Source organism: Peromyscus californicus, unplaced genomic scaffold (genome assembly GCF_007827085.1).
Source record: "Peromyscus californicus insignis strain IS unplaced genomic scaffold, ASM782708v3 Scaffold_15__1_contigs__length_86483966, whole genome shotgun sequence".
Lineage (NCBI taxonomy): Eukaryota > Metazoa > Chordata > Mammalia > Rodentia > Cricetidae > Peromyscus > Peromyscus californicus.
The window spans coordinates 76717867-76743531 of record NW_026294447.1 but is presented as its reverse complement, the minus strand read 5'-3'; the positions used below and the strand labels follow the sequence as shown (position 1 = coordinate 76743531).

The following is a 25665-nucleotide window of genomic DNA, read 5'->3' as shown; positions in this document are numbered from 1 at the left end:
CTTTAGTGGGTAAGAAATGAACTATCCTGAAATAGCACATAGCATATTGGCCTTTAAATATGGTCTGCTGTTCAGAACAAAGCTTTTTTTTTTTTTTTTAATTTACGACTAAATAGTCTAATCTTTGAAAGTAAGAATTTTGGGGGCTGGTGAGGAGGCCAGCAGGGTAAAGATGCTTGCTGCTGAGCCTGATAATCACCTTAAATTATATCCCTAGGGCCCATGTAGTAGAAGGAGAGCACCAACTCCTTCAAGTTGTCCCTACAGCTACCTACATGCATGTGTGCATGCACGTGCATGCGTGTGCACACACACGTACACAAAGTAAATAGAAAAAATGTGAATGTATATGAATGTTTTGCCTACATGTATGTTTGTTTACCACATGCATGCCAGAAGAAGACCATCAAATCCCCTGGAACTGCAATTACAGGTGGTTGTGAACTTTCATGTGGGTGCTGGGAATAGAACCTGAGTCCTCTGGAAGAGCAGCCAGAGCTCTTAACTGCAGAGCCAATTTCAAGTTCCAATGTAATGAAATTAAAATTTTTCATTGGAGATCAAAATAAGGCTGAAAATCATATCAAGATGATTGAGAACTGACTAAACCCAGAGCCTGCCAAGTGCCCCGGGAACCTTGCCTCCACAGGGCCGACATGAGCAGTGGATGCTGGTGACCAGAATTTGTGCAGCAATGCTTCCTACTATGAGCCATCTCCCACTCTCCTCTTCAGTTATTTTTGTAGATACTTTGGACTAAAAGCTATTACTCCAATATAGCAATGAAATTAAGTTCAGTATGTTCCACTTAAGACTGCAGCAATATCAATGTAACCAGTGAAATTCCAGCTGTTAAGGATAAATTAATGGAAAAAAGAAATGCAAATGGCCATGTCTTGTAGAAATGCGTTCACCAAAGAATAAAGATCAGCAATCCTTAATTTGGTTTGTTTGAAAGCAGAAACTCACAGTCATTGCTTATGGCAGTATAAGTTGGTACAGATCTGGGAGGCAGTTTGGCAATGTGTATCAAAGTCCTAAGTGTTTCTACTCTCTGTAAGCTTACCCTAGGGATTTATTCTGATGAATAATTAGTATTTCAATTACAAAAATTAACAGTGTCACTATATGGTTAGATCTGCCTTGAAAAAAAACCTGGAAAAGCTATATGGTATGAAGTAATGCCAGTAATTATGAAAAATAGGTGAAAATATAGATAATTTAATATATATATTATATATATCTAATATATATATATGTATATATATATATATATATATATATACTATTAGTATGTCATTTTTAAGTAGCTTTAGTGTTCAGGAGAGATTTTCCAGCAACTTTTTGTCTTAAAATAATTTCATTCTCCCTGGAGTTGCAGAGACCCTGAGAAGCAGTTCCCTTCTGCAGTAGGTTGCTTACTGGTTTCAGTCACCAGTGAGGCCCGAGGCTCCTCACTTGTCTCATTTCCCAGACAAACCCCCTGAGCCTCTTTCAACAGTTAAGTTATTAACATTTTTAATAAGACTCCCTCCACTTTGGGAAGTATCTGTAGTTCCCTTAAGATTGTGGACAATTATCTTAACTGCTTTGTAGATTTCGTATTTTTTCTTTTAAGTTATTAAATGTTTTCCTGTATTGCTCTAAAGTTACTTTAAAGTTATTAATATGGTCACCTCTTAGAATTTGGTAGAATCTTAAATTCCATATTCTTATCTACTCTTGTAAATATAACAATAGTTTGTGCCTAAGCTCTGTCTCTCTTCAAGTCTTCCTTCCATAGCTCTGGAACAATTTCCTAGGTCATTGTAGTTTTTCCCAGTTTTGAATCATTTTAAAATGTTGATAACCATGTAATTTCTCATTGTGCTGTGTACTTCATGAGGGGTTTGTGTGTGCACATGCAGAGGCACACACACACACACACACACACACACACACACACACACACACACACACACCAAAAAACAAGGGTCACTAGGGCTCTTTTGATTTGGGAGGGATAGATAAGAAGCTCCAGGAATCAACTGAAGTGCTTTTAGAGCCTGTCTAAAGTTTAACTCAGTGGTAAAGGTACTTCCCACAAGTCAGACAGCCAGAGTTCAACCTGCACAATGGAAGGCAAGAATTGATGCCTGCAACTTGTCCTCTGACCTCCACACACATGCATTGCACACGCACACCCACACACAAAAATAAGTGTAAATTTTTAAAATTTAACTGCTATTAAAATGGTGGCATACAAAATGAAGGAATGAAAGTTGGTAATTTCTCTTCAGAACTAACAAGAGTTAAGGCATTTCCCCATGTGACTGTAACAGTGTCCACTATATGTTTTTGCCAGATTCATTTACAAACTTAGTTTTTGTCAAAATCACAAAGGGACTTTTCATTTTAGAAAAATAAGAAAAAGAGAATGGAACATATGCCAAAGATTGTGAGTAATTTTGAAAGTAAAAATTTTTAAAGCATTTTCATTTTAATACTCTCCCTCCCACAAAAAACCCTATTGGGGGACAGGGGAGAAACTGCTAATGGTTCTTAAGCATTTGGGTCAGGTCTGTAACTGGAAAAAGGAGTGTGCTGTGTGTGCATACCAGCAGGCACAGAACACACACACACAGACCAGAAACTTTCACCTTTTAGGAGACACACACATTCATTAGTTTTGAAGACAACAAAAGTAGTTGTTTGTGATGGCTAGTTTGCTTTGTTTTGTCAACCTGGTGCAAGCTAGTTATCTGAGAGGAGGGAACCACATTGAGAAAATGGCCCCATAAGACTGGCCTGGAGGCAAGTCTGTGGGACATTTTCTTAAGTGGTGATCTATGTGGGAGGGCCCAGCCCATTTTGAGTGGTGCCACTGCAGTGCCGTTGGTCCTGGAGTGTGTGAGAAAGCAGGCTGAGAGCCGGGCAGTGGTGGCGCACGCCTTTAATCCCAGCACTCAGGAGGCAGAGCCAGGCGGATCTCTGTGAGTTTGAGGCCAGCCTGGGCTACAGAGCGAGATCCAGGAAAGGTGAAAAGCTACACAGAGAAACCCTGTCTCGAAAAAACCAAAAAACAAAACCAAAAAAAAAAAAAAAAAAAAAAAAAAAAGAAAGCAGGCTGAGCAAGGCACAGGGAGCAGGCCAAGAAGCAGTGTTCCTCCATGACCTCTGCCTCAGCCCCTCCCTTCAGGTTCCTGCCCTGCTTGCATTCCTGCCCTGACCTCCCTCAGGGACAGACTGTTCCCTGGAAGTGTAAGATGAAATAAACCCTGTCCTCCACAAAAGGCTGTTGATCATGGTGTTATCACAGCAGTAGAAACCCTAAGGTGTTGGTAATATGAATACACTTCATTCTCCCTATTAAGTCAGTTTTGCAAATAATATTGAATAATGGTAATGACATTACTAATATAATATAAATTAGCAAAAACTCATTGAGATGAGTTTGATTGTTTGTTTGTTTATTTTCAAGACAGGGTTTTGCTGTGTAATAGTCCTAACTGTCCTGAAACTCACAAAGACCCACAGTCTCAGCCTCCCAGATGCTGGGATTAAAGGCATGGCCCACCACTGACAGGCTGAGTTTGGCTTTTTTTTTTTTTTTTTTTTGGTTTTTCGAGACAGGGTTTCTCTGTGTAGCTTTGTGCCTTTCCTGGATCTCCCTCTGTAGACCAGGCTGGCCTTGAACTCACAAAGATCCGCCTGCCTCTGCCTCCCGAGTGCTGGGATTAAAGGCGTGCGCCACCACCGCCCGGCTGAGTTTGGCTTTTAAAATGTGAGAATCTTAAGTAAAAGTTCTATTTCTGGAAATTAAATTTTTTTCGTTTATTTGTTTTATATGTATGGATATTTTACCTGTGTGTGTGTCTGTACACATCTACAAACCTGGTGTCTTCAAAGGCCTGAATAGTGTTGGATCCTCTGGAACTTGAGTTACAGTTAGGAGCTGCAATGTGGGTGCTTGAGGATCAAACCTGGGTCCTCAGGAAGAGCAGCCAATGAGTACTCTTAACCACTAAGCCATCTTTCCAGTAATGGTTTCTAGAAATCATCTTAACAGAATCTCAGACAAATTTATATGCAGCAATGATTTTTTTTGTACTGAAGTACTTCTTATTGCTTATGATAGTTAAAATGGAAGCATCCTAAATGTTGAACTTTAATGTAATTATTATAAGTTGTTCTTTAGCCATGTAAAATATGATGGACCCATTACTTGTAATGTTCTTTTAAAAATAGTGATGTGGGAAAGCAGTTACAATGTACTGTTATGCTAAAAGGTGAAATATTTCTAGATAGTGAGATTATTGATATTTTCAACTTTAATATTGTATTCCCTCATTTATTTTATAGTAAGAATGTATCTTTCCAATTAAAATGCTTTCTTAAAATGCAAGTTATTATGTTTTATACTTTAACAGTTTTATATAGTGTTATTAAAATAACAATGATTGACACTTAAAACTATACAAACTATTTTTACCCTAAAGACAGAGTTTTACTGGTTCAAGGAATTTTATCTTAAAACATGTGTTGAATTTAAACCAAAACAATTAATTTTGGGACAACTTTCCTTTTCCTACTAGAAGTTGAAGACTTATTTTCTTCACTTAAACATATCCAACACACTTTGGTTGATTCTCAGAGCCAGGAGGATATTTCACTGCTTTTACAACTTGTACAAAACAAAGACTTTCAGAATGCGTTCAAGATACACAATGCTGTCACAGTGCACATGAACAAGGCCAGTCCTCCATTTCCTCTTATCTCCAATGTACAAGACCTTGTACAAGAGGTACGTGTCTAAACATCTTGTTGACATCCACAGGGTAGTGATTAGTCACAGTGAAGCAGACTGTTGGCAAGGCTGATGTGATTATTGTCTGAGGTAATTGATAGTGGTTACCTGCTAAGATACTGCAATGGGAAATGAGAAAAAATTGCTGCATGCATTATGTTCTGAAAGTATTTATAACCTAGTTAATACTGATCAGGAAGAGTTAATTTTATACATAAAATAAGTATAGATGGTAGCAAATGTTTCAACTTTAATGCATTCAGTATGGTTTTATTTAACCATTCATTATATATTATAAATTCAGATAAAATAATCCCTAATAATCAGGGATTATAAATATTTAACTCTTGAAGATACATTACTGATAATTGGGGGATTTTTCTTATGAAAATAGTACAAATGTTGCAGATTATTAATTTTTATTTATTTTATATGTTCATATGTTTCACCAGCATGTATGTCTGTGCACCCCATGAATGAAATGCCCATAGAGGCCAGAAGAAGGTGTCTGGTCCCCTGGGATTAAAGTTACAGGCAGTTATTAGCTGCCATCTGGGCACTGGCAATTAAACCCAAGTTCCCTGGAAGAGGAGCCCCTGCCCTAATCACTGACCATCTCTCCAGCCCATATTATCCAGTTCTACTGCTTAAAAAAGTTTCTTTTGTTAACATATTGCTTTTAAATTCTAGGTTCAAATGCTAGTTGATGTTCAGTGTTTAATATGTCCCCAAGCATCTTTCACATTGAAGATTTTAAAGCATTACGAATAAGCTCTGATTTCGGGACAGTATACATTCTGTCATTATTATAAAATTGCAGGTTATTTTAATCTTACAAAAAATAATTCTGAAAACATCAAATAAAATGTACTTCTTTGAGTCTGCATAAAATACAGAAAAGGGACTGGGAGCAAGTACAATTTCTAAAAAAAAAAAAACCCAAAAAAACAACAACAAAACGTAGTAGTACTCTTTGGTTTTTAATAACTGAAATGTATGTTCAGGGCTGGTGAAATGGCTCAGCAGGTAAAGACATGTTCCACCAAGCCTAATATCCTGACTTTGATCTCTGGAACAAACATGGTTGAAAGATTCAACTCCTACAATTTGACCTCTGATCACATGTGTGCCATCGCATGCATGCACCCACATATGCACACACACAGAGAAAATAAATATATTAAAAATTAAATATTTTATATGTATCATTGAAGGGCTGGAGATGGCCCTCAGTGGTAGAGGGCCCTCGATTCCATCTCTAGCATTGCCGTAAAGAAAGTGAACAAAACCTCAGTTAACATTTACTACTAAGTGGTAAGTAATAAAGACTTCGAAAAATTGAAAATATTAAGATCCAGATTCAATCTTTGATAACCTAATTCTTAGACATTAATAAACAAGCAAATTTTGTGGTTGTTATCCTTTTTTTAAAGAAAAGATTGGTAACTTGAATTTCATGAAATAAACTTTTGCTTATCCAAAAAACATCTGTGAGTAAAGTGTAAGTCAACATATCAGGAAATAGAATTTGATTTTTTTTTTTATTTTGAAATACTGGTGCGTGCATGTGTGTGTGTGTGTGTGTTAGCCTGAGCACAGGGATTGTGGGAAGACAGTGTGGCATATGTGTGCAACAGTGGTTTAATGGTGGACCCTAAGGCCATGAGTAATGCCAGGGCTGGGAACAAGGCAAGAATCAGGGGATACTTAATGCTAAAGTTCTTAGACTCGATCCTGTAAGTGGCTGAGAAAGAGGCAGTGAGGATGACAGTGGTCGTTTTCTGTTTTATAATTGAAAATCAAATCAAAATAGTTATCCAATATTCTGATCCAGTTTGAACAGCATGATCTCATTTTGGTAAAAGTAAGTGTAGAGTTATCCACCAGGGCTGAGGATAGAGCTCAGTGCTTGAGTGCTTGCCTAGCATGTGTGAGGCCCTGAATTCAGTCCTAAAGCACTGTACAAAAACAAACAAAAAGGATGTATAATTGCCCCTCTGTGTCATTGGGCTGTACATCCTCAGATTCAGCCTAGTTTGCTACAAGAATTTAAATCTGTACTGAACACAGACTTTTTTTTCCTTGTTATTCCCTACACAATATTATTACTAGGGGAAAAATTTAAAGTATATGGATGGAAAAGTATGTTAGTTACACGCAGATACTCTGCCTTTTTGTAGAAGAAACTCAAGTGACTATGGATTTGGGTATGGAACAAGAGTTCCTGTAACTAATTCTGCGTGATACTGAGGAGTAACTGTATACATAGAGTGCTGGTGTGTCCTCGGTGCTGTGTGTATGTCCAGTTTTATTGAGATATAGTTTGCATTTATTAAAAACTGGTGTTTTGTGGTTGGTTCAGTGTAAATATCTGTGTTTACACCTGTGCAATCTACCACCTGCCAGCAAGTTACTAAAAAAAACATCCACCATCCACAGAGCTCACTCAAGGCCAGAACAGACAGTAATCACCCCTTCTACTCTTTTGCCCCTTTGTCATAGCTAATCTGCTTCCTGCTTTACTAATCTGCCATTTATGAACATGTCAAATAAATAGACAGTATTTATTCTTTTGTGTCTTCATTAGTTATTTTTCTTGTCAGTGTGCTAAGTACCTGACAAGAAGCAGTTTCAATAGATATGTTTGGGCTCACAGGATTCAGGAGGACATAGCTTATCCTGGTTAAGAAGGTGAAACATTGAGGTAGCTCATTGTGGCAGAAGGAATGTAGGACAGCTGGCTATAACCCATAACACATACACACAGAAACCATCAGCAGCCCACTGCCTCACAAAACAGCACCCCCACTTGAGGATCACATGTTCAACAGCATGAGCCTGTGGGATAATTCCACATCAAACCATGACAGTTGTCTGGGTCCTCTGCTCAGTATGATCTTGAGGTTCATCTCTTGTGCATGTATCAAGTTGAACCCAACACTTCACACATGGTAGGCACATTACCACTCACCCAAGTTCCAGCCTCCGTAGTTCGTAATGTTTTCTGAGTAGTATTCCATTGTGTGGCTATCCCACACTGTTTAGTCACTTCAACCTGTTGAGAGAGATTTGTTTCCTGTTACTGATTCATTTTAAATTTATGTTTACATGGTTTTGTTTATTGTGGAGTGTGAATGTGGAGCTCAGAGCAGAACCTTGAGGGGTCAGTTTCCTCTTCCTCCATGTGGATTCTGAGAATTGAACTTGGGTTGTCAGGTTGGTGGAAAGTGTCTTTACCTACCCACTGAACCATCTTGCCAACTTTCTGGTTACTGATCCTCAGATATGTGGTGTGGTGGTGTCTTGTTTTAATTTGCATTTCCATCATGATTGCTGACTATTTTTGCACAGTTATTGGCCATTTCTCTGTCTTTACTATTTGGTCAGATATTTTCACTGTAAAAGATTTGCAGTTTTGAGTTTTTAATATTTCTGATTATAGGTTGGTGGGAAGGGACCAGTAACATATGAAAATAGTCCTTCAATTCCTTTAGCCTTGTAAATGCAGCTGATGATGTGTACTGACACTAGAAAAGATAATATCTGGGCTTGCTGGTAGAGGAAGGGGTATTTATCAGAGTTCTAGGTTTTTGTTTGTTTTGTTTTTTTGTTTTTAGTTTTCCGAGACAGGGTTTCTCTGTGTAACAGTCCTGACTGTCCTGGAACTCATTTTGTACAACAGGCTGGCCTTGAACTCCCTCACAGAGATCTGAATGCCTCTGCCTCTTGAATGCTGGGATCAGAGGTGTGTGCCACTACTGCCCAGCCTAGGTTTTTTTTTTTTTTTTTTTTTTTTTTTTTTTTTTTTTTTTTTTTTTTTTTAAGAAAAATTTCAGAGATGTTTAGGAACTGACTTAAAAGTAGAAACAGGGGAAAGCAGTGTTGCACATAGAATATTATTATTGACTTGATTTGTAGCTTTTATAAAGTTTTGATACATTATGAATTCAAAACTGTCTTTCTCTCCCAGAGTTGCTTTCTCCAGCAGTCAAAAGGTTTTTTGGTCAGGGATTATAAATTTTAAGTTAACTTAGTGTAGTAGTTTTCATGAAGTTTCAAAAGGAAAGCACTGTCTTGTAGTTTCTAGGTACCAAAACTGGGGACAGGGTAGTTTTTGGGACTTTGTTTGTTAGGCAGTATTTCACTGGTTAGCCCTGGCCTACCTGGAACTCACAGGAATCCTCCCTCCTGCCTGTGGAGTGAGGAGAATTAAGCATGCACCACCACACCCAGCACTATCACAGTATTTTGGGCGTGTGTGTGTGTGTATGTGTATGTACACGTGTATATGTGGGTGCTTGCAGGGACCAGAGGAAGGCATCCGATCCCCTTGATCTGGAGTTACAGGTGGTTGTGACCTGCCTGCTTTGGGTGCTGGAAATCAAACTCCAGTCCTTTACAAGAATAGCCAGCGCTCTCAACTGTGGAGCCACCTCTCCAGCTCTTCTCACTGCTTTGCTATGCTTATTGTGGTAAAATTGGTCCTCATCTTATCATCTCATAGGTTTAATTGGAGAATTGCTAATTAAATAGCTGTAAAGGATATAGAATTCCTGCTCTAATCATTGATTACTCTTATAATTTCACTAATAGTGAAAATTTTGGTTTGTAGTCCACGTTGTTGCAGTGTACCATTTTGGAGTGGCTGTGGGGTTTGGAGGTACAAAGGCAAAAAAGAGGCATAAACAGTAAGAACATACAATAAAATCTTTGAGAGAAAGTAATGTACAGAGAAACATACCTACCTCAGTATTCATTGGTAAAAGATTGAATTGCAAATAAGTGGACTTAATTTTTAGTTCAAGTAACTAGAAACCAAGGCAATAGGAAAGACTAATTAAATTTCTTAATAGGAAGAATAGATGATCATTACATTAGAAGCTGGTTCTCTGCAAAGGACAGGAAAGTAGACAATGCCTATGGGAAATTAAGCCATCCAGCATTGTCAGGAAAGACAGAACACAAATGCAGACACAGATTGAGAGCATCTAGTCAGTCTTTGAAGAGCCTCACATGATGGAGGTCAGCCTGCCTAAGACACAGGAGCCTCAAAAATGTATCATGACTGTGGGAGTTTATCTTAAGAACACTTTGTCCAACGTCACTACGTTTATCTTATAAGTCTATAACTTTAAATTGACATCTCAGATTTTTTATGTAGTTCTTAAAACATAGGACTTAGCCAGGCCGTGGTGGCGCACCCCTTTAATCCCAGCACTCGGGAGGCAGAGCCAGGCGGATCTCTGTGAGTTCAAGGCCAGCCTGGTCTACAGAGCGAGATCCAGGACAGGCACCAAAACTACACAGAGAAACCCTGTCTCAAAAACACATAGACTTTAAAATCTCTAAAAGTAGCGTGGTAACTAACTGGTAAGCAGGTATTCTGTCATGCCATCCTTAATGTACTTTATGCTATGTTGGGAGAAGCTTTGGAAATTGAAATGGCTCATTTGTAGATGGAAGTACCATATTTGGAGAATGCTTTCAAAAATGTAATTTTTTACCCATAACAAAATCGAAAGATCTGTGGGAAAGGGTTTTTTATTCATATATTTGTTTAGTGTTTTTCTTCACAATAAGTACTTTTTGCCATTTTGATTCTCACTTAAAAATGAAAATACTGGGCTGGAGAGATGGCTCAGAGGTTAAGAGCACTGACTGCTCTTCCAGAGGTCCTGAGTTCAATTCTGAGCAACCACATGGTGGCTCACAACCATCTGTAATGAGATCTGGTGCCCTCTTCTGGCCTGAAGTCATACATGCTGTATACATAATAAATAAATCTTTAAAAAAAAATGAAAGTACTACATTATATAGATGCTGCTGTTAATTCCTATGAATCAGAAATTTTTTTTTAATTTCTTAGGTACAAACTGTCTTAAAGCCAGTCCATCAGAAGGAAGGACAAGAATTAACTGCTTTGTTAAATGCTCCACATATTCAGGTAAAGAAAGCACAGAACATTGTATATGTTTCTAATATTTGTGTTTGTAACCTCACTGCAAAGTAATTATTGTTGGTTATACATTTTCATATGTAAAACTATCCAAATCATGTTTTTAAATAGCTTATTTTAAAACTGGGCAAAAATTCCTGCATGATTATCTTGCATTTTAAGCCCTTAAGGACTTGGTCATAATACTATGTGTATGAGAGAACTAAGTCTTACTACAGTTGTGTTCTTCCTTAAAATATTGTGGGTTTCTTTGAAACAGGCACTGTTACTGGCCCATGATAAGGTTGCTGAGCAGGAAATGCAGCTAGAGCCCATTACAGATGAGAGAGTTTATGAAAGTATCGGCCAGTATGGAGGAGAAACTGTAAAAATAGTTCGTATAGAAAAGGCTCGTGATATTCCATTGGTAAGTGTTCCCATATCTGATCTGAGATGTTTTTCTATACAAAGGTCTCATATGGTGCACAGCTGAAGATCCTGTTATGTTCCTGGAGTTTTCTCTTTGTGGGTTAATTTATTGGAGTTCTAATATGCTCTTGCTCAAAACCCTTACTGGTTGCAAAACAAATTTCATTACCTTTTCTCATTCATGATATAATGAAAATAATAGCTTATAAAATACCTATCGAGGATCAAGAAGAGATAACTAATTTTCTTCCAACTTGCTCTTTACAACTACAGCTAGAAAATCTAATCTTTGGGAGCTAGGTAGATGGCTTAATTAGAACATGCTTCATATCCAAGCATAAGGACCTGGAGAGCCAAGATGATGGCATGTGTCTGTGATCCCAACTCTCTCAGAGACAAGCAGACTTCTCTGGAACCTAGCCATCAGCCTAGCCAAATCAGTCAGCTCTGGGTTTAGTGACCTTGTCTCCAAATATAAGAGTGACTGAGGACTTCTGGGGCGTGCACAAACGAGTGTGCACACACAAATACAACATACACACGCAAATAGAGTAATAAAAATATTTTATTTATTTATTTATTTTTCTATTATCAGCTTGATATAGTATAAATTCTTATCCTAATAGTGAAATGTTTAATTGAGGCTTGCCCAGTAATTGAATAAAACCAAAACTTACTATAAGCCTCAGTCATCCTAGGGTCCCCCCTGCTATATGGCCTTCCTGGTTCTCTGGGTTGCGGTCTGATTATTCTTTGCTTTATGTCTAGAATCCACTTATGAGTGAGTACATACCATGTTTGTTCTTCTGGGTTTGGGTTACCTCACTCAGGATGATATTTTCTAGTTTCATCCATTTGCCTGCAAATTTCATGCTGTCATTGTTTTTCTCTGCTGAGTAGTACCCCATTGTGTATATGTACCACATTTTCTTAATCCATTCTTCAGCTGATGGGCATCTATGTTGTTTCCAGGTTCTGGCTATTACGAATAGTGCTGCTATGAACATAGTTGAGCATGTATCTTTGTGGTATTATTGAGCATTCCTTGGGTATATGCCCAAGAGTGGTATGGCTGGGTCTTGAGGTAGATAGATTCCCAATTTTCTGAGAAACTGCCATACTGATTTCCACAGTGGTTGTACACGTTTGCACTCCCACCAACAATGGAGGAGTGTTCCCTTTGCTCCACATCCTCTCCAGCATAGACTGTCATTAGTGTTTTTTTTTTGGTTTTTTTTTTTTTTTTTTTTTTTTTTTTTTTTTTTTGGTTTTTCGAGACAGGGTTTCTCTGTGTAGCTTTGCGCCTTTCCTGGAACTCACTTGGTAGTCCAGGCTGGCCTCGAACTCACAGAGATCCGCCTGGCTCTGCCTCCCGAGTGCTGGGATTAAAGGCGTGCGCCACCACCGCCCGGCGTCATTAGTGTTTTTTATCGTAGCCATTCTGACAGGTGTAAGGTGGTATCTCAGTGTCGTTTTGATTTGCATTTCTCTGATGATTAAGGATGTTGAGCATGTCTTTAAATGTCCTTCAGCCATTTGTGATTCTTCTTTTGAGAATTCTCTGTTTAGCTCTGTCGCCCATTTTTTAATTGGATTGTTCAGTATTTTGATGTCTAGTTTCTTGAGTTCTTTATATATTCTGGCGATCAGCCCTCTGTCAGATGTGGGGTTGGTGAAGATCTTTTCCCATTCTGTAGGCTGTCTTTTTGTCTTATTGATCGTGTCTTTTGCCCTACGAAAGCTTCTCAGTTTCAAGAGGTCCCATTTATTAATTGTTGTGCTCAGTGTTTGTGCTGCTGGTGTTATATTTAGGACTTCTGGGGCGTGCACAAACGAGCGTGCACACACAAATACACAAATAGAGTAATAAAAATAATCTTTAAAAAGAATGTATAAGCAGTTTATGTAACTAGTTCCTTCCAGGAGAATAAAAAGGAAAGTTATGACAATGTTAAAGTAAATTCTTAAGAAAATTATTGTGTGTATGTGTATATGCTAGAGTGTATGTATGTGTACCACATACATGCAGGTACATGAAGATGCCAGGAAAAGGAATTGGTTTTGGAGTTACAGGGGTTTGTGAGCTGTCCAGTGTGGGTGCTGGGAACAAAACTGAGGTCCTTTGAAGGAACAGCGAGGGCTATTAACCACTGAGCCCCAGAAAATAAGTTTTATCTTGTATCTTACATTTCTAGCTTTTAAGTGTATATTTTTTCACTGTTCTTCAAATTTGTATAATAGATATTAGTATTTAATACATTTTAATGTGAGATGGCTGCAGCTGTTTTTTAACATTTGCATAATTAACCATATTGCTATTTATCCCATAATTGTATTTTGAATTTTAAGAAATTCTTTATAGTTAGGCACTGTGTTTATTAATTATGCCTAGATGTTTTCTAGTTGTTGGAATAGGATCCAGAAGAAAACAATTACCATTTTATGTCTTTAAACACTGAGTACATTTTCTGTTATTATATGCTCCAGAAATCTGTGTGATTTCAGAATTTTAATGAATAAAGTATTTCTGAAGCAGGAAATGTTTGGGGGGATGCTTTGCTTTCATGTGTAATTACAGTTATTACTGTTGGAATGTGAGTAAATTTATCCTCAAGATAAATTAAAGGCTAGTTTTATTAGATTAAATAAATAGAATTTAAAAGTGAAGTGCTTAACAAAAATTACATTTTTATGTTTAAATTAGATGTTGGGTGTTTTTAGGGTGCTACAGTTCGTAATGAAATGGACTCTGTCATCATCAGCCGGATAGTGAAAGGAGGAGCCGCAGAGAAGAGTGGACTCCTACATGAAGGCGATGAAGTTCTGGAGATCAACGGCATTGAAATTCGGGGGAAAGATGTCAATGAGGTTTTTGACTTGTTGGTACGTTCAGACTGTAGAGTAATAATCGATTCCTTTGAAAACCTGTCTTGTTATTAAACTTAGAAAGGATTATTTCAGAGCACTGAGTATAAGATAGTCTTTAGCCTAACTTTACAGTATTTGTCAATTTCTGTTATTTTATTTTTGGGTTTGGGTTTGTTTGCACTTTATTATAACAACTTTATTTTTCCTTTTATTATTTTTTAAAAACTTGTTTTTATTTTATGCGTGTCTGTACACCCTGTGCATGCCTGGTGAATTAAATTAAAATTCAGTTTCTCATTCTCACTAGCTACAATTGACCAAGACTTATTGTGTAGTTAATGGCTGTCATTTTGAGAGATGGCCACAGCACATATCTATTAGGCAGTGCTAGTATAATCAGGTACTCACTTCTAATTACCTTTATAAAAACAATTTTTTAAGATTTATTTATTTTATGTGTATAAGTGTTTTGTTTTCATGTATGTATGGCTCCATGTACATGCCTGATACCTGAGAAATTCTGAAAAGGCATTAGATCCCCTGGAACTAGAGTTACATATGGTTGTGAGCCACCCTATGGGTACTGGAAATCAGACCCAAATTCTCTGCAAGAGCTACAAGTGATCTTAGTTGATGAACCATCTTTTTCTCGTTCTCTTTCTTTTTTTTCTTTTTTCTTGCTTTCTCTTTCTTCCTCCCTCCCTCCCTCCCCCATTCATTCATTCATTCATTCATTCATTTCATATGAAATTCTGGCTGTCCTGGAACTCACTATGTAAACTAGACTGGCCTCAAACTCACAGAAATGCACCTATCCATGCCTCCTGAGTACTGGGATTAAAGTCATTTGCTGCCACACTCAGAATAATTGTCTTTTTGAGAATTTTTGATCATATTGTACAGAAGTACAAATTATGATTTTTCTCTTTGGAGATAAGGTATCACTCTTAATCTAGGCTGAGGTAAAACTCACTGTGTAGCCTAGACTGACCTTTTTGGTGATTCTCCTCCCATGGTTTCCTAAGTGCTGGCATTAGAAGCATCAGCCAGTACTCCCAGAGACAAACAGTGTTTATATTCTTAATTATTTAGCATCAGTTGTTACAGTATGTCTACTGCCTGCTGATATCTATTGTAAAAGCTAGAAAATATCCATATCTTCATTTCCACCAAATCTTAGCCCATTGCTCTGATAGAGCAAAGTGTCATTGGGTGTCACTGGTAGCCCATTTCATTGGTGAGTGTCTTAGGTTGAGCATTGTTCCCTGTTTTGTTATGACCAAAATTTGTGGTGATTGCTGTCTAGGCTGGGTATGTCTGAAAACAGCTAGTTCTGTACTGAGCAGTAATTATGAACCTAGCTGTACAACCCAATACAGTAAACAGTAGAACAGAAAGACTAAATCTGGGAAAGACAGCATCTGAGAATGGAAAATGTTTTCCGGGAGGACTGGGATCATCCTGTTTAGGGAGTGTAATCATAAGATAGTGGAATGATTTTCATAAAGATTTCTAAAGTAGTTTAACCTTTCTGTTACAGTCTGATATGCATGGTACTTTGACATTTGTTCTGATTCCTAGTCAACAGATCAAGCCTCCTCCTGCTAAAGAAACTGTAGTAAGTAACTTTTAAATATTTATTATTTATTGTTCCTTGACGTCTACTTTTCTGTATCAGAAACTTCACTGAATATAGAGTGATAAGTAAAAACAGAGCAATTGGGTGATTTTATTAAAATAAGTATAAAATATCAACATTTAAAATGTAGTAAACTCTGAACTTTTTAAAAGTAAAATATACAACATACTTCAGTCTCAGAATTTTTGTTATTCTTGACATTGATGTTTACAGTTATAATTGACTTTAGCTCAGTAAAATTGAGGAGAAAGGTACTTTTACAAATATATGTAACTCATTACTTTAGTGTATTGCTGCATGTTAAATGTTTAACTCAGCTCTATTAAATGATACACTTGATTACTGTACAACCCAACAATTTCTATTAAGTATATATTGAAGATAATTAGAAACATATATTCATAGAACAACTTGCACATGAATATTCATGCAAGTATTATTTGTAAGAGCCAAAAAGTTAAAAAAAAAAACTTAAAAATAGCTACCAGCAATATCAGAAAATATAGTGTAGTTTGTTTGTACACTGAGATACTATTTGATTAAAAAAAAAAGGGGGCTAAAGTGTGAGTATATGCTACAACAAAGATGAACTTGGAAAACTTATGCCAGTCAAAAGGCTTTACTGGTTCATTTATATACTATCCAAAAATAGGTAAATCCATAGAAACAGAAATTTATCAGTGGTTCCTTAGATGTGCGATTGGGGAATAGGGAGAGAACAGGAATAGTCCCTCATCAGTATTGAGTGCAGGAGAGTTAAAATAGTCTACCACTATCGATGGTTAGCCTGCCTCTGAATTTACTAAACGCATAAGTTGTGTAGCATATGATTACATCAAATGTCTGTTTTCATATCAAGAATAGAAGGTTCCCTAGGGAACCCTCTTAGGTAAACAGACCCCACTTGCAAATTGGACAAAGGATCTTTACTGTATTTGCAGATAACACCCAATTAAAGAACCACAATGTCATCTGCATCAAAAATCCCAACCTTGTATCCCCTTTAGCCACTATTCGCCTTGTAGTCCACCTTATGCCCAACATAAACATTGTCCTCATTTCTAGAAACACTAGTTCTTTGTATTTTATTTTCTATAAATGGATTGCATAGATTTGGGTCAAATATGGTAAGGATATTTTTCCCAGTTGACCATCCTGATTTAGATAATTTAGCAGTGTGGAACGTGCTAGTTATATGCACTTTTAAAAGAAACACTGAGCCACTAAGGCGCAGTTTTACCGATCATGAAGCCTGCCAGCCATGACAGCCCCAGGGAAATGGACACTTCCATGGGACCTGGTGAGATTAATCTGCCTTTTCTCATAGTGGTGCTTTAGAAGCTGCATACCTTACTGAGGACCACTGTTTTCACAGGTCAGATTGTTCCTATTCTGCTTACCTTGCCCTTTGTTAGCTGTTAACAATAACCCAGCTTGAATAGTCTTCTATTTCTTTGTAGTCTACAGAGGTATCAACAGATGAGCTTAAGTGAATCAATCCTACCCTAAAGTATTGTTACTTAACTAAATGCCCTTTTAGTTCATTTCTCTGCACTGCTGTAACACATGTTACGTTTGTTCTAGATATTATGCTTTACCATTTTATTTATTCTTGCTCTATTTTTACCCTTTTTATGTTTCAGATCCATGTAAAAGCTCATTTTGACTATGACCCTTCAGATGACCCTTATGTTCCATGTCGAGAGTTAGGTCTGTCTTTTCAAAAAGGAGATATACTTCATGTGATCAGTCAAGAAGATCCGAATTGGTGGCAGGCCTATAGAGAGGGGGATGAAGACAATCAGCCTCTAGCTGGACTTGTTCCAGGTAAGAGACAAGATTGAAAGCATTTGAAGGACTGAGGGCACAGCCCAGTGGTCGGACATGTATTTAGCTATACAGAGGCCTAGAATCATAATCTGTACCATCTCCTTCCCTAATTTACTTGAAGACAGAGATCTGAGAATATGAAGGTTAGTCACCTTGAAAACCTCTTACATTAAAATCTTTTCTACTTGTCTGTATCATTGGTAATAAAGATAGAAATGAAATCATTATCACACATACATGAAAACAAAAGGAGAAATTATGAATAATAAATGCCAATGAATATGTATGTTGATGGTGTCTTAGAAGCAGAAAATGAAGAATGCCTACTGCATATTACTTCGAAAGTTAATGTCTAGAATTATATGTCTGATTTGAGATAATCCTCAGTGAGCAGAAGCATTATCTGTCCCAGCATGGTACTTTATATATAGTAATGTTCATTGAAACTTTATTTAAAGTTCAACTATTAGGTTTTCTGATATTTGTCGATTATTTATCTTTTAATAATATGTAATAAATAAATAATACATATGATTAGATTGATAAGCTGGGTCAAAACTTAAACATTTGCAGGCTTGGAGCAGAAAGATGACTCAGCAACACCCAATTAAGAGTGCATACTGCTCTTTGAAAGGACCCAGATTTGGTCTCCAGTATCCACGTTGCACACCTCCCCTGCGCCCTCCCCCCACATAATTAAAAATAAACCTTTTTTTTTTTTTAAAGGACATTTGTAGGCTATATATCTTAGCTGGAATTATTCTTGTGTTGGCAGAAGGGTTTGGAAGGCAGTATGAAAAATTACTTCTAATGTTTTCTCTTTGATTAAAAATATTTTTATCCTTTTATCTTAAATGTTTCACTGTTCTTTCTCTTTGTGTTATTAAGGGAAAAGCTTTCAGCAGCAAAGGGAAGCCATGAAGCAAACCATAGAAGAAGATAAGGAGCCAGAGAAATCAGGTTAGAGACTTACATTTGGTATTAATAAAATTAAGAGTCTTGGGTTTTCATCTGGAACCATGTTGAATATACACACTAGAATTATCAAGAAAGAAAGGAGTATGCATTAAAGGAGTATTAGAGGCAAAACTCATTATCTTATTTTTTTCTCCCGAGACAGGGTTTCTCTGTGTAGTTTTTGGTGCCTGTCCTGGAACACTCTCTGTAGACCAGGCTGGCCTCGAACTCACAAAGATCCGCCTGGCTGTGCCTCCCAAGTGCTGGGATTAAAGGCGTGCACCACTGCCACCTGGCCAAAACTCATTATCTTTAGATGTAAGAAAAGATGAAAATATTAGACATCTGTCTACAGTGTGTAATTAATAGAAAATGACAAATGAAAAATAGTTCTGTGAACAGTATGTGTTAAATCTTAGATCAGTTTGAAATATTATTGTTTAAGGAAATAAATACTGTATTTATAACTATTTTTAATTAATCAACAGGAAAACTGTGGTGTGCAAAGAAGAACAAAAAGAAGAGGAAAAAGGTTTTATATAACGCCAATAAAAATGATGGTAAGTTCTAATCTCAGGTATAGCAGGAGTTGTATTTATAACATTTGTAATATTCAATTGTTTCCTGTAGGTTTTTTTTTTCCTTAAAGTTTTTACAAAACTATTACTTGTCTCTAACAATTTTCTTTTTAAAAAAAATGTGTTTGAAGTAAAATAGGAAGTTTGTCTACGGTATCTTAAGTCACAAAAGCAACTCATTCTACAGAGCACACTGCTTACTGGCTAAGGCCGGCACACAGGAATGTTTTTTTTTTATCTTGACAGATTGCTAAGATTAGAAGTTATAAAGTCATAACATCTCTGAAAATGCTGAACTCAGTTAACACTGGGTTTCTGTTCCCAGGGACAGCAGTTTTCTGTACTGACTGACAGTTATGGCCCTGACTTGGGGCGCCTACAATCTAGGTCAGCTGTCACCACCACCTGTGATTTTTCTCCTTTGCTTGTTTTCTGGACTCATTACCTTTGTGATTGGTCTTCATTGCATTTAAATTCCTCAGCCCTGCTTTGGTCCACATTAGAAAAACCAAGGAATAAGTCAGAAGCACTACTTTAAAAGCTGCACCGCTTATTTCTCAAGAATATGAAGCATAAACTAAACACCTAAAGAAAAACTTAGGATTATTAGGTATTCTTGTTTATTTGTGTTTTGAGACAGGGTTTCTCTGTGTAGCCCTGGCTCTTCTGGAACTTGCTCTGTAGACCAGGCTGGCCTAGAACTCAACAGAGATGCCTGCCTTTGCTTGCTCAGTGCTGGGATTAAAAGTGTGTACCACCACCACCACCACAGTAGATTATTAGATATTCTATATGATACTGAATCTAAAATTCAATCAGCTTTAATAATTGTTTTCTAAAGCAAGTATCCTTTATGCTTGGTATATTATGTAACTAAGAAGAGTCAATAAATTTTTTATCTTACTGGCTAAAACTGATTAATATCTTTGTTTGCTAGTACATTGCAGATCTAAGTGGGGATGAGCCCTGTTTTCTTTATTTTCTTTTCTTTCTGCCTCCACTCCCGATCTCTCTTTCTGTGAGGCAAGTATTCCACTGTTGAGCCACATCCCAGCACCTCTTATTTTATTTCTTAAAACAGACTCAAGGTGATAAGTACAGCTCTAGAGCTTCTAGACCGAAGCCCCCAGATGTAGACGAGACTAAGTCTGGAAATCAGAATGTCACCAACGTGACTGTACACATTAGAAGAAGCTCAGAAGAAAAGTGACTGAGAAAAGAAGCAGTTGTCATTGTTACTTGAAGTACCTGCTGTGCTCTATAGCAATAAATGATGTACTTTCATCTCACAGCAAATTTCTTGAGGTTGAAGACTAAGAGATTCAAGTTCAGATATTAAAGTTTCTGTTTGTTTAAATTGTTACAGCTAATTAAACAGTTGAGTTGGAATTTAAACAGTCTGAGCCCCAAATCTATGCTGGACATGAGCAAGACTTAAAAGGTTCCCTCCCTCATGGAACTTCCTGGTGCCTCGTCCTCATGCTGGCTGCTAATTGCCTGCATTTGTTCTGACTTGATGGCTTTGGCTTCATGTGTATCTTGGGTTTTTAGGATGTCACCCCACTCCTTACAGTTTGTATTTTGAGTCATGATTCTGGATTAAAGCGTTAGTAGTAGAAGTATAATGTATTTTTAACTTGTGTACCTACAGGAAAGCATTCTAGCACTCTCAGATATACTGGTGGTAGCCACGGTATGCAGATGTTTGTCCATGCTTGCTCTCCATTATAGCTGATCCTAAAAGGAGCCCTAATAAGAGGAGTCTGTGAAAATGACACATATCCCATAAGCTTATCCCTACAGTCCCCTCTGGTACAGTAGTCACTGCAAACTAGTAACTTTTAAATCAGACAGGGTGGCTTAAACACCTGTAATCCCAGAACTTGGGAGGTTGAGGCAAGAGGATCACCACAAGTTTGAAGCTAGCCTGGACTACAGAGTAAGCTCCTGCCTCAGAAACAAACACACAACAGCACGAACAAAACTTAGCTATTCTATGTAAGAAAGCATATCTTTATGACATGGTATTAGTTATAGCTGAAATTCTTCTCTTTCTTTCCCAAAGATTATGACAATGAAGAGATCTTAACGTATGAGGAGATGTCACTTTACCATCAGCCAGCAAATAGGAAAAGACCTATTATCTTGATTGGTCCCCAGAACTGTGGCCAGAATGAGCTGCGTCAGAGACTCATGAACAAAGAAAAGGACCGCTTTGCATCTGCAGTCCCTCGTAAGTCTGGACACATTCCCATTTTCCTGTGCTCTCCTCAGAATCTCAGTGACATTTAGTGAAAGAGTGTTGTCAATGAAAGAGGAAGTTTTTTTTAACCTAACCTGTTGGCAAGTTTTTATTAAAGGTAGGTCTTGAGGAATTAAAATTGTCCTGAGTGTATGGCACTGGGAGATTTTCTAAATAAATTTTAGTTTAGGCCCATTTTCCTATTTCATGGGAAACTCAATTCTTCATTCTTAAACTGATGTTGAAGATAGCGATTTAGGCCTAATTTCTGAAAAGAAATGTCAGATTACATAGTACCTACTCTTACTGAAATAAACTTTAAGAAGAGGTGAGTTGGTGGTGTTTTACAGTATAAACAAAATGGATCAAGGTAACTAAGGTTAACTGTTAAGACACTGTAAATTGTTTTTGTTCATGTCTCCATAGGAACAGTGCTAAACACACAGGCCCTTAACATTTCCTCATTATTTCATAATATGTGTTATAAAATAAAAATTCTTCCTGGGTTTATCTCCTCTCCACACTGACTCATATTATTAATATTATTAAAGATTTATTTTATTTCTATGTATGTTGGGGAAGGGGTGTGTGCATGTTAGTGCATTTGCCTGTGGTGAGCAGAAGAGGGCTCCATTTACCCTGGAACTATGGGCCACCTGATGTGAGTGTTAGGAACCGAACTCAGGTCTTACGGAAAGGCCAGACTATACTGTTAACTGCCCTCTGTCCAGCCCCTTGTGTTTATGATTTTTATCTAATTGTGTTTGTTTAGATACAACTCGGAATAGACGGGACCACGAAGTAGCTGGTAGAGACTACCACTTTGTGTCACGGCAAGCGTTTGAGGCAGATATAGCAGCTGGCAAGTTCATTGAGCATGGTGAATTTGAGAAAAATCTGTATGGAACCAGCATAGATTCTGTACGACAAGTCATCAACTCTGGCAAAATCTGTCTTTTAAGTCTTCGAACACAGGTAAAGCTAGAATTGTGTTTTAGAGTGTTAAACTTGAAGGGCATATTTTATTAAGTAACCTAGAAAAAAAAAACTATATTTGGGTCCAAGAATGACTATGATTTAAGTTCTCGTGCAATTTTCCATTCATTTTCTAAAATCAAATTTGTCACTAAATCTCTGTCACTTTCAACATGTGCATAGTTTTGAAACTTAAAAATATAGTTAACTCTGGTACTGACTATACTTTAAGTCTCTAGAAACTACCTTTTCTGATCTGAGAAAAATTAGAAAATTCAAAGGTTAACCTTAGTTTTAAAGGCCACACATGTCCCAGTCAAGACTCAGTATTATCTGAGTAAGAGGACCTTAGATTCACCTATTTGATAGAATAACCCACACTTAAAATTACCAGCCAATGCTTCTTAGATTTACATTTTAAATGCTACCTTCAAAATTTGGGGTTTTAAAGATTGTGTTTGCTATGGAAATGTTTTACTTTTTATAAATGATTCAGCTTTAACATAGAACTTTAATTAATGTAGCTGAGTCTGTTGCTGATACCAACTCAAGCCACAGCATCAGTAGGCATTAAGTAGATTTACACAGACAGAAGTTGACTCTTCAATGGCTTCCTAAGATAGTAATTAGTTTTTTGTTTGTTCGTTTTGGGTTTGGGTTTTTAGAGGGCAGAGGCACTAGGTTTGTGCTATTTCAATCATAAACATTTTATTTAAGGAAACTTTTTGGGTTTTTTTTTTTTTTTTTTTTTTTTTTTTTTTTGGTTTTTTTCCGAGACAGGGTTTCTCTGTATAGTTTTGTTGCCTGTCCTGGATCTCGCTCTGTAGACCAGGCCTCGAACTTTGTTCGAACTTTGTGGCCTCGAACTCACAAAGATCCGCCTGGCTCTGCCTCCCGAGTGCTGGGATTAAAGGCATGCACCACCACCACCACCGGGCTAAGGAAACTTTGAAATTTCTTTTGGAATTCTTTATTTGGATTAACAGATATTACCATAAGACTTAAAATAGTTTAGCATATTAATGTTTCTTCACATAAGAAAGGGCATGTCTGTATAATACTGCTTGTTAGAGTATTCAACTTGACGTGCACAGCAATGCAGTGATAGAACAGTGTGAGTCCAGTGTCTGACTGCATACCATCTGCCTTGTCTTGGGTCTCTTTGGCCTGTGTATAGGAAGTTTTTCTCTCTGGTTTTGCTTTTTAATATCTTCACCTAGAAAGGCAACTGCCCAGATTCTGATTCCTCAAAAATGAATTTTAATGTGGTTATTATAATCCACGTGATTTATTATACAGTTGCAATCCCTTCAATGTCTTTTACCTCTATTTCAGTATATAGAATACTAGGCTTACATAATATATGTGAATTTGTATTTATATACTTTTACAGTGAATGAAGATACTATCTCAGAATGTTAGGATTTATGATAAAATGCTTGGAAATATTTATAGACATCTTAACACTGTATATTATGGAGAAGTAGTTCAATGATGGGAGTTATTTCTAAAGCCCAAATCTCTCTACAGTCTTTGAAGACCCTCCGGAATTCGGATTTGAAACCATATATCATTTTCATTGCACCCCCTTCACAAGAAAGACTTCGGGCATTGCTAGCCAAAGAAGGCAAGAATCCAAAGGTAAACTTGTCACGGTGCCGTATCATTCCACTGACGCCAACTGGAACCTCCCTCATCTTACCTCCTGGAGTTGAGAAGCTGTATCAGCATCAGCTATGAAGCTGATTATTCTTTCTATATCACTTGCCCCAAAACTGCTGCCGCTGCAGCTGGCTGGACCATGGCAGCTGTCCAAATCAGAGGGCTGCTCCTGTCTCCCCTATCCCTTCTGCTAACCCCAGACCTATGAGAACCTCCAGAACTCCTTAAAACTTGTGTACTCTCCCAAAAGGTCTGACATTTCCAAGGGGATCATATTGCTGCTTCCTCCCTGTTGAAAGGTCTCAGCAAACCCTTGGCAATCACCCACTTTTCTCCTTAGCTAGTCCACATTTTCAGGTTTCCAGAATTGTCTTTTTTTTACCCGAGCTTTGTTTTGGTTTTTCTTCTCTTCATTTTCCAACATGATCTGGAACAGAAAGGGAACAAAGGTTTAAATTATTTTAGATATTTGCTGAATGTGTTGATGGAGTCCATGTTATATATGGTTTTCATCTGCATTTTCCTGATGAGTAATGAAAATCTCATGTAGGCATTTGAGCATGCTCTTCTGTGAAGACCTCAAGCCTTGTCATTTTTCAAAGGTTGGGTTGTTTTTTGTATTCATTTAGTATTTTTGACTGTGTATATGTATGTGTACATTTGTGTAAATGGGTGCTTGTGTGCTGTGATGTGGATGTCAAGGTCAGAGGTCAACTTTGTGGCATTGTTCCTCTCCCTCTACCTTTACCTGGGTCCCAGGAATTGAACTGAGGTTGCCAAGCTGGTGTAGTGAGCACATTGCCCCCGAGCTGTGTTGGTACCCCTTACACACATATACATTTCAGTGATTTTCTCCACATCTTGTGTACTTTTTGTTGTTTTGGTCCTTTGTTTCTTTGTTTTCAAGATGGGTTTCAATAGCCTGAAACTTGCTGTGTAGACCAGGTGGCCTTGAACTCATAGAGACCCATCTACTTGTGCTTCCTGAGTGTTGGGATTAAAGGCTTACACCCACGTCCACATCCAGCTGTCTTTTTTTTTTTTTTTTTTTTATAATTTAGTGATGAGAAATAAGTTTGGTTTGGTTTGGTTTTAAAACAGGATCTTGCTATGTAGCTCATAACAATATGAAACCTCTTGTCTTTCTCTGCCTCACAAGTTCTGGGAGTATAGCCATGTGCCATAATACCCTGCCAGAGAAATGTTTAATTCTAATGAAGTTCACTTTTTCATTTTCTTATAGTTGGTGAATTTTAGACATGTCTAAAAAATTGTAAAGATATTATCCTATGTTTTCTTCTTAAATATTCCTAGTTTTAGCTTATGTGTTTTGGTTAAATTAATCATAGTGTGATGTGACAGGGAAGTTTTATTTTGTTTTTGAAATAACATGGATATCAAATTGTTCCAACAATCTTTGTTGGGAACTCTGTCTTTCCTATGGTATTTGGTATGTGTATGTATGTGCATGATGGGTGGGTGCCACAGGACACATGTAGAGGTCCAAGGACAGCCTTGTGGGGTTGATTCTCCTGCCTTTAACTGGGTTCTGGGTAAGTAAGCTCATTTACCTGCTGAGTCACTGTGCTGGCACTTTTATTTCTGGATTCTCTTCTGCACTTAGACTGATTCCATACTATTTTGATTCCTGTACCTTTACTGTTATGTCTTGAAAAGCAGACAATACAGAAGAAAGAAGTACTGGTGCATAATGCAACAAGGGGAAAACTTAAAAATGCTGTGCTAATTGAAGAAACTCAGACT

General features: G+C 37.4%; 1 protein-coding gene across 6 annotated transcripts in view; it reads left to right on the top strand.

The window, feature by feature from the left end:
- Window positions 1-25665, top strand: part of Pals1 (protein associated with LIN7 1, MAGUK p55 family member) — a 79393-nt gene that overhangs the window by 47303 nt on the left and 6425 nt on the right. For all 6 annotated transcript variants that reach the window (XM_052739490.1, XM_052739491.1, XM_052739493.1 and 3 more), the window contains 11 exons: window positions 4575-4783; window positions 10653-10730; window positions 11002-11148; window positions 13872-14033; window positions 15559-15636; window positions 17301-17484; window positions 18376-18447; window positions 18933-19004; window positions 21088-21255; window positions 22037-22239; window positions 23770-23880. In XM_052739490.1, the coding sequence (XP_052595450.1) occupies window positions 4575-4783; window positions 10653-10730; window positions 11002-11148; window positions 13872-14033; window positions 15559-15636; window positions 17301-17484; window positions 18376-18447; window positions 18933-19004; window positions 21088-21255; window positions 22037-22239; window positions 23770-23880 (1484 nt within the window). The remainder of the gene's footprint in view (window positions 1-4574; window positions 4784-10652; window positions 10731-11001; window positions 11149-13871; window positions 14034-15558; window positions 15637-17300; window positions 17485-18375; window positions 18448-18932; window positions 19005-21087; window positions 21256-22036; window positions 22240-23769; window positions 23881-25665) is intronic.